The sequence below is a fragment of the Penicilliopsis zonata genome (genome assembly GCF_001890105.1).
Source record: "Penicilliopsis zonata CBS 506.65 unplaced genomic scaffold ASPZOscaffold_12, whole genome shotgun sequence".
In the NCBI taxonomy this organism is placed as follows: Eukaryota; Fungi; Ascomycota; class Eurotiomycetes; order Eurotiales; family Aspergillaceae; genus Penicilliopsis; species Penicilliopsis zonata.
This window is the reverse complement of record NW_019208921.1, coordinates 81,741-94,668: the sequence shown is the minus strand read 5'-3', so window position 1 is coordinate 94,668 and position 12,928 is coordinate 81,741. Positions and strand designations below refer to the sequence as shown.

Below are 12,928 nucleotides of genomic sequence, written 5' to 3'. Positions count from 1 at the left end.
ACATAATTAACCACTAGAATCGTTCAGTAGAAATAATAAGCAGTGAAGCGCATAGTGAATGCTGGCTTGGCGCTAGGAACCGCCCGCACCCGCACCGAGACCAGGACGGACTCTGCAGAAGGCGAATTTGCACCAGAAGAAGCTCTCTCTCACTTCTGGTGCTCTTGACCTCCTTCATCCCCCTCCATCTTCCTCTGCAAGGAATTTATTTCTCCTACAATTCTCTAATCCCCCTTCTGCTCATCTACAATTTATCCTTGCTCGCTACGCGACCTCTGTCTTCAGTTCTAATTTTTTTTTTTTCGTCTCTTGCCCACCGCGAAACCTCTCTGGCAAAAATCGCACAGATCATTCCTCTCCACCCTCGACCGCACGACGCTCGCCTCTGCTTTTCGAAAATCACACCGGCTTTTTCCCTTCTCCCTTGTCTTATTTGTATCCTTTTCCATTGAGCATTGTGAGTCTTGGGTTCTCCAGAGGTGTATAGACAGCCTCAACGACACTTTTGACACCAGTCGCTAATCTAGCGGGCATAGTCAGCGAGGGAAAAGTTTAGATTTGCTGTATCGGCTCTGCATAAAAGCGTCTTTTCCTGCTGTCCATATCTCCCTCCATATCCAGCCGTTCCGAATATTCTTCTTCTTCTTCTTCTTCTTCTTCTCTTCTTCTTCTATTTCACGAATCCATCATGGCCGACACGACTCAGACTGCGATGAACGGCACCTATCCCGCGCAGCAAGCGTTCCCTGAACCTTTCAATCCCGCACACGGTGGCTCCGTCGCCAACTTCCAGCCTGCACAGTCGTCTACCCCGACAAACGCTACGCCTGAACAGAAAGGTGACATCTCGAAGGATGAGGTCGGCTGGTTCTTCGTGGAGCAGTTCTACACTACCATGAGCCGCAGCCCTGAGAAGCTGCACCTGTTCTATTCCCGACGGTCCCAGCTGGTCTTCGGTACTGAAGCCGAGCCCGTTCTCGTTTCTGTGGGACAAAAGGTAAAAAAATAATAATAATCCGTCTGAAGTCTGGCAGTGATTAATAAGCTCTCTTGCAGGCCATCAATGAGAGGATCAAGCAGCTCGAATTCCAAGACTGCAAGGTCCGCGTCCTGAACGTCGACTCACAGGCCTCCTTCGACAACATCCTTGTCTCGGTGATCGGTGAGATCTCCAACAAGTCCGAGCCCTCCCGCAAATTCGTGCAGACCTTTGTGTTGGCCGAGCAGCCTAACGGTTATTACGTCCTGAACGATATCTTCAGATACCTCGTCGACGAGGAGGAGGACCTCGCTCCCGAAGAGACTGCCGCTCCAGAGGCTGAGGCTCCTGCCAGCGAGGCCCCCGAGGCTGCCGTGGAGACGGTGGAGAAGGCCGTTCCTGAGGCCGCAGCTACTCAGGCCGACACCGAAGTCGCTGCCGTCCAGGTGGACAAGAAGCTGGAGGAGGCCGAGACCAACGGCGAAGTTGTGGAGGAACAGCAGCCCCAGGAGGCCGTTTCTGAGACCGCCGATGCTGCTCCGGCTTCTGAGGAGACCGAGGCTACCCCCGCCCCCGTGGAGGAAGCCGAGGAGCTGAAGGAGGAGACGACCGCCACCCCGGAGCCTACCCCTGCGGAGCCGGCCCAGAAGGAAGCCCCCGCTCCCGAGAAGGAGGCTGCTCCTCCTGCCAGAGCCGTTCCCAAGACCTGGGCAACCATTGCCTCCAAGATCGGTGGTGCCGCCCCTGCCGTGCCTGCTATCCCCGTCTCTGTTCCTAAGGCTACTCCGGTTGCCAGCTCTTCTCAGCCCGTTACTGTCACCCCCGCTGCTGCCGTGGCTGCCGTGGCCGCTGCCACCACCTCCACAACCACTGCTGCTGCTGCTCCTGCCCCTGCTCCTGCTGCTGCTCCTGCCGCCGCCGCCGCCGAGACTGGCTCTAGCCAGGATGCCACTAACGACAATTCCGGCTGGCAGACCGCCGGTGCGGACAACAAGAAGACGCAGGCCCGTGCGGGAGAGGAGCAGAACGTTCTCGCCTACATCAAGAACGTCACTGAGAAGGTGGATGCCACCCTGCTCCGCCAGGTTCTGTCTCGCTTCGGCAAGCTCAAGTACTTTGATGTGAGCCGCCAGAAGGTAAGGGAAAAAAATACCCCTTTTTTGGTTTTATTTCAGACAGTTTCGAAAGATGACTGACTTGCTAGAACTGCGCCTTTGTCGAGTTCGCCGATCCCGCCGGCTACAACGCGGCTGTTGCCGCTAACCCCCACCAGATCGGCACCGAGCAGATCTACGTCGAGGAGCGCCGCCCTCGCGCCAACGTCTTTGGCAACGCCAGCTATGGCCCTGGTCGCGGCGGTGCCAGCCGTGGCCGTGGAGACCGGGCGGGTAGCCAGGGCCGCGGCGGCTTCCAACGCGATGGTGGCCGTGGCTTTGCTCCCCGTGGCCGTGGAGGGAACGTCACCCCTAAGGGCCGCACCCAACCGCAGACTGCTTAAGCAAAGTTTTTGAAATGAACAAACCCAAAAAAGGAATTTAAAAGAGAGAGATGTTTTTTTTTTTCTTCCCTTGGAGATTTTTCTTTTCTTTGCATGATTTATTAGCCTCCCTTTTCGGTCGGTACAGAACGGGTTCTTTTGTCCTACGAACACCCCGGACGGACATGTATTACTCTAACTTCCCTATCTTTTTTTATCTTTCTTATTTTCTTCTTCTTCTTCTTCTTCTTCTTATTCCTCTGCTCTCTATAATGACATGTGTTATGTGACCTTTTCCTTTGTCGCCGTGCATAAATTCCAGCGGTTGGAAAAGTTATATTTCCCTTGTATCATCTGATGATTCATCCTTTGCTGGCAGCTTCATACGCCTTGGTTCTGCATGATTTATGGTTTCTTTCATCAATCCCTTCTTTTATTTTTGCCCTTGACTCTTTCGAGGTATTCCTTTCGAATCATTTCGAGTTTCTTCTGCATAGACCGTCATTGTCTAGCAGTGTTGATACTTACATCATCAGTCTAAGAGTGTATGATCCTAGACAGTAATAAAGCTATTAGTACCTATAATTTCCTGGCCTCTATGGTCTTGTCCATGGCCATGTGATTCTATCTGTGCTTTTCTACTACCTAGGTAGTTAATGCAGTCAAGTTCCAGTCAGCATGCATGGATACAGCTGAGCTACCTATCACATCAAGTCTTAATTTAACCATAGCTCCTTACATACTACCGATATAAGTACTAAGTAACTAGCTACTACTCTACTACTACTATTGAATATACCTCTCTAGGCAGATATGTTCTTGTACTGTTCTTAGGTAGTTATATCGAATCTATCTACACCTAAAGAACTACCAGGCAGGCTTGGCTGTTCGCTCCCCCTACTAACAACAATAATTCAACCGGCTGACTCTAATTCCTTCACTGACTACAGGAGTAATCTTCGATTGTATCACTTGGCTAGAATCACCTGGAAACAAGAAAGGCGGAGGTCCTCCATCCGCACCGCCCATTGGCCAAACGCAGGGCGGAACGCGGTGGAAGACGCTGGATTGCCGTAGAAACGCCGCACCAGCAAATTTGGCTCGCAGAGGCTTTTAAGCCTTAAAGGTCGGCCCGCTGCTTTCTTCTTTCCCCCCCTCCACATCTCTCTCATCTCTCTACTCTTTTCTCATCCTCCCATATTCTCTCCCCCCTGATTTCCGAAGTCACGATTTGCATTCCCTCTTTTTCCATAGTTTACTCTGTGAGTGTTGTCTTGTTGGTCTTGTTGCTTCTTCTACACCTGAAAGCGGCGGTGTGCTAATTAACCCCTCACTACAGAATCATTCATCATGTCTGCGGAAACCTTTGAGTTCCAGGCTGAGATTTCTCAGCTGCTCTCGCTGATTATCAACACTGTCTACTCGAACAAGGAGATCTTTTTGCGAGAACTCATTTCCAATGCCTCGGATGCTCTCGACAAGATCCGCTATGAGTCCCTCTCGGACCCCTCCAAGCTCGACTCGTGCAAGGACCTCCGCATTGATATCATCCCCGACAAGGAGAACAAGACCCTCACCATCCGGGATACCGGTATCGGTATGACCAAGGCTGTACGTGTTTTTTTTTTTTTTCTTTTCTTCTTAAATCATATCGAAAAAAAAGCCCTTTTTTGCTAATTATTTAGGACCTGATCAACAACCTGGGTACGATTGCCCGCTCCGGTACCAAGCAGTTCATGGAGGCTCTGACGGCCGGTGCCGACATCTCCATGATCGGTCAGTTCGGTGTCGGTTTCTACTCTGCCTACCTCGTGGCCGACAAGGTCACCTTCATCTCCAAGCACAACGATGACGAGCAGTACATCTGGGAGTCCGCCGCCGGCGGTACCTTCACCCTGACCCAGGACACCGAGGGCGAGCCCCTGGGCCGTGGATCCAAGATCATCCTCCACCTCAAGGAGGAGCAGCTTGACTACCTCAACGAGAGCCGCATCAAGGAGGTCGTCCGCAAGCACTCCGAGTTCATCTCCTACCCCATCTACCTCCACGTCCTGAAGGAGACCGAGAAGGAGGTCCCTGACGAGGACGCCGAGGAGGAGACCAAGGTCGAGGAGGAGGGCGAGGAGAAGAAGCCCAAGATCGAGGAGGTCGATGACGAGGAGGAGGAGAAGAAGGAGAAGAAGACCAAGAAGATCAAGGAGTCCAAGATCGAGGAGGAGGAGCTCAACAAGACCAAGCCCATCTGGACCCGCAACCCGGCCGACATCACCCAGGAGGAGTATGCCGCCTTCTACAAGTCGCTGTCCAACGACTGGGAGGACCACCTGGCTGTCAAGCACTTCTCCGTCGAGGGTCAGCTCGAGTTCCGCGCCGTCCTCTTCATCCCCAAGCGCGCTCCCTTCGACCTGTTCGAGACCAAGAAGACCAAGAACAACATCAAGCTTTACGTCCGCCGTGTCTTCATCACCGACGATGCCACCGACCTCATCCCCGAGTGGCTCAGCTTCATCAAGGGTGTCGTCGACTCCGAAGATCTGCCCCTCAACCTGTCTCGTGAGACCCTCCAGCAGAACAAGATCATGAAGGTCATCAAGAAGAACATCGTCAAGAAGACCCTTGAGCTCTTCCAGGAGATCTCCGAGGACCGCGAGCAGTTCGACAAGTTCTACTCGGCCTTCAGCAAGAACATCAAGCTCGGTATCCACGAGGATGCTCAGAACCGCCCGGCTCTGGCCAAGCTTCTGCGCTTCCAGTCGACCAAGTCTGGTGACGAGGCCACCTCCCTCACCGACTACGTCACTCGCATGCAGGAGCACCAGAAGCAGATCTACTACATCACCGGCGAGTCCATCAAGGCTGTCGCCAAGTCCCCCTTCCTTGACACCCTCAAGCAGAAGGACTTTGAGGTTCTCTTCCTCGTCGACCCCATTGACGAGTACGCCTTCACCCAGCTCAAGGAGTTCGATGGCAAGAAGCTTGTCGATATCACCAAGGACTTCGAGCTCGAGGAGACCGAGGAGGAGAAGGCCGAGCGTGAGAAGGAGGAGAAGGAGTTCGAGGACCTGGCCAAGAGCCTGAAGAACATCCTCGGCGAAAAGGTCGAGAAGGTCGTCGTCTCCCACAAGCTCGTCGGCGCCCCCTGCGCTATCCGTACCGGCCAGTTCGGTTGGTCCGCCAACATGGAGCGTATCATGAAGGCCCAGGCCCTCCGTGACACCTCCATGAGCTCTTACATGTCTTCCAAGAAGACCTTTGAGATCTCCCCCAAGTCTCCCATCATCAAGGAGCTCAAGAAGAAGGTCGAGACTGACGGCGAGAACGACCGCACCGTCAAGTCCATCACCCAGCTCCTCTTCGAGACCTCCCTCCTTGTCTCCGGCTTCACCATCGATGAGCCCGCCAGCTTCTCTGAGCGCATCCACAAGCTCGTCTCCCTCGGCCTCAACATTGATGAGGAAGCTGAGGTCCCCGAGGACAAGCCTGCCGAGGAGCCCGTCACCGCCGAGGTTACCGGCGAGAGCGCCATGGAGGAGGTTGACTAAATGTTTGCCTTGCTTTCTCTCCTCGTGCCTTTTTTCCTGATGATATGTAACAACGTTTGGTCCTCTTTTTATCTTTTTTTAACGAATTCCCTTTTATTCTAGACTGTTTCCGGCTTCGGCAAAATAGAACCATTCTGGATCAGAGATTTGAAACAGATTGATTTCTTCCTTGCCCGGGAAAACAAAAAGAATTCTAGTTCTTTGCTTACGAAATGTGATCCTTTTCCCACCGGCGTTTTGAGCGTTTCTCAATAAATCTTCGGTGACTCCTGAAGTCTAGCTAGATCTAGTCATGAACTTATCAGCTTACACCTTTTTTTCTTTTCGTAGACTAGGTTGCTTGTAGAACTAGAGAAGTCGGGACTTTGAATCTATTCCTAGTTACAGCGTACGGAGTACCTATGTAGGTACTAGATAGACGGTAGTTGAGCAATCCTAATCCTCCAGAATAAAGAAGAATCCAGTCTTGTACGCCTCAACACCATGGTACCAATGCCGATTCAACGCCGTTTTGAACGCCGTACAAGGAATTTCCACGCCAGCCTTGTAGATAGATAAGGGGAAAAAAAAGGTGTGAAGTGAGACTTGGTTTACTGGTAACTACTGAGTAGTGGGCAAGTAGTTAGCTAATTACTGGTCAACAGTCAAAGCGCCACTCCGTTAAACGCGACGAAGGCGACACCCCCCACGTCCGGGCGAGCCACAGCGCCAGCCCGCCGACGAGGCCGAAGCTGCCCACGATCTGCACGACCTGCCACCCGCGCCGTTGGAGATCGTCTAACCAGCCGACTAAGCCTAGCGGGTCGAGTTGGCTAGTAGTAGTAATGAGAGAAGGAGGAGGAGGAGGAGGAGGAGGAGAAGCGGGGGTGTATGTGTTTGTAGAGCCTGTGGGAGGGGATCGGGATCGGACAAGGAGGGTTGCAGAAGTAGCAGGAGAACGTAGTCCAGTCTGGGTGATGGGGAGGAGGGTACCCTCGATAACACACTCGCCAAGTCTCTCTGTTAGCCAGACGGCGCGCTCGCCACGGGCCAGCGCGGCGTAGCGGTCCCGCTCGTTCTGCAGGCTGCGCTGGAGGTCGGCGGCCCACTTGGCCAGACGGACCCGAGCGAGTTTCTCTTCATGGTACGTGTAGTCGGTGATGCGGGCCATGGTGTAGCTTGGTGACCCGCCCGCGAAGGGATCGGAAAGAGAGAAAGAGGAGTAGACTGATGGAGTGGTGGGAGATGTCAGTTCTGTTACGCTGCCGGGAATGTAGACCGGGGAGCTTCGTGGGGAAGTCGTGCGTTTGTCAGAGTGGGCGAGCTTTTTCGCTGCAGAATGACGCATCCAGGCCATGTTGTCGCGGTCGAAGAGATTCTCGACTAGCACGCCGAGCTCGGATGGTGCTAGAGGCTGGACGTAGTCCGGGCTCATCAGCACGCTTGCATCCATATTATCTTCATCGCTCGAATGGGCCGACGAGACGGCAAAGGGGGAGACAGGGTCAAGCTCGCCGGGTCCATCGGCTGGCAATGTCCCGAAGAGGAACGGCCTGACCCCGGCTCTTCGCGCTTGTTTGTGGAAAGACCATTTGAGAGAGCTAATCCGGTTTGGAGGGAGAAGGTCGGCCTTGGCGATGACCGGAATGACATTCGTTTGATCAGAAAGCTTTTGAATACACTCGATGTCGGTGGTCAGTGTATCTAATAGCGGGTCAGTAAGTAGAGGTTCTTTCTTTCTTTCTTTCTTTCTTTCTTTCTTTCTAGTCAGGACTATACGTACCCTCGGCGATTAGATAGAGAATGGCATCCACTTGGGAGCCGCCATTTCCAGCGAGTAAGTTCTGGAAATCCACATCCATTGATTGAAAAGAGGTTGTGGCCCGGCCGAGCTGCTGGTGCATGTACTCGGTAACCCTGTCAGTCTGATCATGCTGGCTGGTGGTGATCCTTGCAGTGTCGACAAAGCACAAGTTACGTTCGAGAATAGCATCCCCAATGCTTTTTCTTCTTCGTAGGACGCGCGAATCCTCCAGGTCGGACCACCAAGGGGGATACGGCTTTGTGCTTGCGTAGATTTCTGAAAGGGCAGCGGTCGTTCTACCGCGGGAAGGCTTGTCTTTGATGTCCGGCCCAAACGCCCGACGGCGTGGACGGTCAAGTCCCGGAGGGGGAAAGGGATCGACATGTACGATTTCTTCGCAGGCTTGCACGATCGACTTGATGAGCGACGTTTTCCCGGTGCCTATACGGAGTTAACTGGATCCCCCCTTCCCGGGTTGAAAATTCTAAGAGAACAAACTCACCAGGAGCCCCGGCCAGAAGAATCTTGAAGCGACCCATAGCTCTGCCCCTTTCGGTAAATGGTCGCCGAGTGGGCATTCTGATGCTGGGCATAATCAGCTGGGAGCTGCGATCTGGCCACGCGTTTGACGTGTGGCCTGCATCCTCGTCTTCCTCTTCACCCGACCCAACCGCCTGGCTACTCAGATCATCGGCCAGCGAGATATCATCCAGGGGTTTGAGAGACTGATTTGACAGCGACTTGGGGCTGCTGGGTAGAGACAAAGGGTCGTCCGGATTGTTGAAAGTGAGCGGGGTAAGCGGGCGGGACGAGGGCAGATCAGAGGGTGGCCGCTGCTGCGACGACGACAAATTTTGTTTGGAATCGAGAACAGTCAACGGTTTCAGCGTCGACCTCCGCCTCGCAGACCGCAGGGTCTCTTCGCTTCCTTTGTCCTCTTCTCTTTGAAAATCGGTGTTGTCGACGTCACCGGGGATGTCCTTATCGAACTCCCCGCACTGGGCCGCCGCCGGGTCGAACTGGGCGTGCTGGACCGTCTCCTCCAGACTCTGCACCCCGTACATACTGCTCTGACTGGAGACATCGCCGCCTTCGGGGGACGACAAGTAGTCCTGCTCCTGCTCCTGCTCCTGGCCTTGGTCCTGGTCGCGTGTCAGGAAAAACGTCGCGGGGGCGGCGGTGCGGGGGTCAGCCCATGGTGGGACAGGCTGCTCAAGGGACGACTTGCGAGACCGCGGCGGGCAAAGATCGGGCACAGGAGGACGCATGGTTCGAGAGAAATCGATAGGAGGTAAATGAAATAAGCTTCAGAAAGCCTCCTCATCTGGGAGAACGACTAACAGCATGTGTGGTGATGGAGGATGAGTTGTGGGAAGTCCAACAACCGTTGGGAAGCTAGATAGGCACGTAGTACGTACTCGTTAGGTGCACTGTACACTGTACGCACTACACAAACCCAAACTACTCTGTACCAACACCCACCCAAATCCAAGCTATTCGCTTAGAAAGCATCGCCAGACCATCAGCAGACGACTATCCCCAGCCATGGTTGGTCCTACCTAGGTAGACTGTATGACGGGGCCCAGTCATCTGCAGTCTGCCCAACACACACGCACTCTTCCCTATCGGCACACACAGCCTCTGGCAGTTAACCCCCCCTCAAATACCTCGTTATATCTGCCGGGGGGTGTGGCAGACAGACTCTCGCCCTCCTCCAATCCCAAGGCCGACCTCTTCCTCAGCCTGGAGTCTGCCTGACTCGCCCAGCCAGCCTTCTGAGCTTGTTTGAGGGGCACTTTCCGGGTGAAGCGCAGCAGGCGCGGAAAAATGCCTCGGAGCAACGTTTGTCCGGTGGGGACTTCGGGCTTGCCCGAACAGGAAGGTGCCCGCCTGGAGACGGAAGGGTTTTCCAGGCAGGCACCGGCGGAGGGTCGGCGGAGGGTCGAGACGCAGCGGTGCAGAGCGAGGGAGAGGAATATAGACAAGGAAGCAGAATAATAGGGGGAGGGGGAGAGCTGTACTATAGCAAGATAGAAGAAAAGAACAACGAAAGAACACAGCTCTTGCGCAGCCACTGCAGCAGTTCCATGCAGCTAAAGAGGCGAACTGCCGCTAACGAGCCAATCCTCCGTACCAGCGGTATCCCGCCCTATTCTTCCCACCCTCGAAAAGACTTCTAGGCCAGGCTGCGTCCCGAGTCTGTCACTTGTTGTTGTCTGACGGGCATTCACCGTCTTGTCTCATCCAGCTTCACCTTGGCTGCCTGCCTCTCTCCAGATTTTACTGTCTCAATTGCCGTGAATAATTCCTTATCGTACGCTTGCTCCGACCCCGGCCTAGAGCGGGTTCCAGTCATGAACACCCCAACGACGTCTTGGTGAATCCAGCTCTTGCAATCGTTGCTCCCCCACAGCACCGCTCGCCTTCAGGGTGCTTCTTGATCGCCCGGTGGCTCTTTTACACCCTATCGGAAGATTCGTATTTGTCTTTTTCTCGCCTCGGTTTTCCCTCCCACCTCTCTTCCCCCCCCCCACACTGCTGAGATCGTTCGTTAGAGAGAGCAGGCGGTGGTTTTTTTTTTCTTTATTCCTCCCCGACCGACCGCAGCAGCAATGGATCAAGGGGGTTCCTTACCATGGCCGGAGCAGCTCCATGAGCAGTCGCTCATCCCTGGTCCCAGCGATGAGGATTTTACCCATTTCCTGGAGTTTGGCATGAACTTCGCCGATATTGAGGGGCACGAGCGACAGCAGCGATCCCTGCCGAATGCGGCTGTCACGATGCCTACGACGACTGCTGAGGAGCTCGTACGCATGGAGACTGTTCCCACTTCACACCCCTCGCCTTTTGGCCAGATGATGGGCGGTCTGTCCTTGGAGATGCAGCAACGCGCTGCTCACTCCCAGCCGCAGCAGGCCCAGATGCATCCCGCTTATAGCAACCCAGGCATGACCCCTGGATTTTACGCGCAGGAGCCTCCGCCGCACTCACATCCGCCCAGCCAGCAGCAACACTATGCCTCAGGGCAGACCATCATTCCACCCACACCCAACAGTATCGAGCTCCATGGGGGCGCCGCTCGGTTCACGCAGCGAGTCGAGGAGAGCCAGGATATGTACGATCGGTACGCGCATATCAACGAAGAACAGGTCTGTGTTTGATTGTTATTCCTTGCTTAGCTGCTCAATTGGATACCACCGTTATAATGCTTACTTACACTCATTGCCTTTATGTACGTACAGGCGCTCTACACCCCACTCATTTCACCAGCCATGACCCCACTGGAGACTCAATTCAGGCTCCCCGAGTATACGATTCCTGGCGAATACTTCACTCCCCTGACTTCCCCAGCGCTCGAGGCCCAGAACCCCGGTGCCAATGGCTATCCCTTCGCTCGACAGGTCTCCGATGTGGGCTTCGTCCCGTCCCCCGTGGATGTTAATCCCATCCCCGTCTCTTCCGCCCCCTCATCCCCCGGTATTTTGAGAAAGCACCGTCGACAGCCGTCCACAAATAAGAGGCTCACTAACAGAGGAGCCAAACAATCGCCCTTGGTTCGCCCACAGTCTCGAAAGAAATCTCTCTTGAATATAAATGAAGATATCCTCGGCGGCCTCGTTCAGGAACCGGGGAGCAGCAGGATCGCGGCCAACAGCGGCAGTTCGCTTCGCTATGGCAGCAATGAAAGTTCGGGCCAGGACTCGGTCTCCCCAGAACCGCTGTCAGAGCCTTTGATGCCGCCCCCGGCGCTACCCCAGTCCCGCCCGTCGCCCGCAATCGTTCCGCAAACTGCGGCCACGCGAAGCAATGAGGCCGCAACCCCCGCTACGCTGATGCGTATCCAACGCACGCCTCTTGTACAGAGCTCCCCCACCCAATTCTCCGGCCAGGCAGGCCTCATTTCAGAAGAAACACATGACGACATCATGGAGGACATTGTACTACCTGAAGCAGCCACGCCGGCGATCCAGCCGCGCCCTAAGCTCGCCCGGATCGAAACGACGATGGCTACAGAGAGCGCGAGTCCAATCATCTCTGCCAGTGTAACCCCCTCCATCGAGTCTAGGTCTGGTTTCGTTGGTGATCGCACCCCTGGATCTGTCGCGCCCAGTCCACGCACATTAGCGATGCCTTCGCCAAGTGGACCTGTTGCGAAGAAATCCGACTCCCTAAAGCCGGGGATGTCTCGTAAACGCCAAAGCATGAGCTCCTCACAAATGAGTCCGCCGTTGCGCCCCAAGATTAGTCCCAGTATCCAGCCCTCTGTTCGCGGCGATGGTAAGCACTCTTTTTTTTCGCATACACATATCCTCTGTTTTACGTCTTTCTTCCTTCTTGCCGCGTCTAAGTCTTTATGCATAGGCATCACAAGCGAAGCGTCTGCGTTGTATCTCGCATCCAAGTCGAACTACCAGCACATCCTTGATGGTACCCTTCTTCCTGGAGTATCGTACCCTGATACGCTTGCCGAGAACCTCAGTTCCAAACGCACGAACCACAAGCTAGCCGAGCAGGGTCGGAGAAACCGTATCAATAACGCCCTAAAGGAGATCGAGGCGCTATTGCCTCCGGGATTCGCAACCAGCCGAAGCGCCAAGGAAAGCGGCAGCTGCACTCCCAAGGCCGAGAAGGACAAAGAGAAGGAAAAGAGCAGCAACCAGGCGATCAGTAAAGCGAGCACTGTTGAGATGGCCATCGATTACATCAAGGCCCTGAAGCAGGAACTCGACGAAGCGCGGGAGAAGCTCAAAGTTGCCGAGGCCCAGCTACAAAATCAACCACAAAAATCATCCACGCCCGCTCAAGCCGACAGCGACACGGCCAATAATCAGGCTAATCTAGAGGTTTCAATGCAAAACGCCACCTACTGATCAGTCCTCACAATTCCTCTAACTACCCTCCCTATCTTTCTCCCCGCGACGTGATATGGAGATGACACAAAGAGAAAAAGCTTGAAATCGACTAATGTACAACGATGTGATACTGGAGTTTTTGTGCTCATGGACGGTCTAATACTATGATATCTCGCCCTGGCTTGGCTTGACTTGCTTCTGTCTGCGTTCCGATCAATTTCCATTATTCTCCCTTCTATCCTATCTATCTCCTTTCCTCTCTTTTCTTTATGCTTTCTTTTCTTTCAAGGGGGG

At 54.2% G+C, this 12,928-nt stretch overlaps 4 protein-coding genes across 4 annotated transcripts; 3 read left to right on the top strand and 1 right to left on the bottom strand.

Moving 5' to 3' along the window:
- Positions 1-570: 570 nt before the first annotated feature.
- On the top strand, positions 571-2,351 carry ASPZODRAFT_639346 (hypothetical protein). The gene is made up of 2 exons (XM_022729192.1): positions 571-997; positions 1,057-2,351. Exons 1-2 carry the CDS (start codon positions 689-691, stop codon positions 2,173-2,175), a joined length of 1,428 nt encoding a protein of 475 aa, XP_022579380.1. The 5' UTR covers positions 571-688; the 3' UTR covers positions 2,176-2,351.
- A 1,455-nt stretch (positions 2,352-3,806) lies between these two features.
- Positions 3,807-5,998, top strand: ASPZODRAFT_144202 (hypothetical protein; the record flags this gene model as incomplete). The annotated part of the gene is made up of 2 exons (XM_022724990.1): positions 3,807-4,067; positions 4,142-5,998. 2 exons carry the CDS (start codon positions 3,807-3,809, stop codon positions 5,996-5,998), a joined length of 2,118 nt encoding a protein of 705 aa, XP_022579379.1.
- A 637-nt stretch (positions 5,999-6,635) lies between these two features.
- On the bottom strand, positions 6,636-9,049 carry ASPZODRAFT_70677 (hypothetical protein; the record flags this gene model as incomplete). Its single annotated transcript, XM_022729689.1, has 3 exons — positions 6,636-7,681; positions 7,761-8,222; positions 8,284-9,049. The coding sequence occupies 3 exons, from the start codon at positions 9,047-9,049 to the stop codon at positions 6,636-6,638; spliced, it is 2,274 nt and encodes a 757-aa protein (XP_022579378.1).
- A 1,344-nt stretch (positions 9,050-10,393) lies between these two features.
- Positions 10,394-12,652, top strand: ASPZODRAFT_70237 (hypothetical protein; the record flags this gene model as incomplete). The annotated part of the gene is made up of 3 exons (XM_022729652.1): positions 10,394-10,930; positions 11,024-12,059; positions 12,144-12,652. 3 exons carry the CDS (start codon positions 10,394-10,396, stop codon positions 12,650-12,652), a joined length of 2,082 nt encoding a protein of 693 aa, XP_022579377.1.
- Between the last annotated feature and the right edge of the window lie 276 nt (positions 12,653-12,928).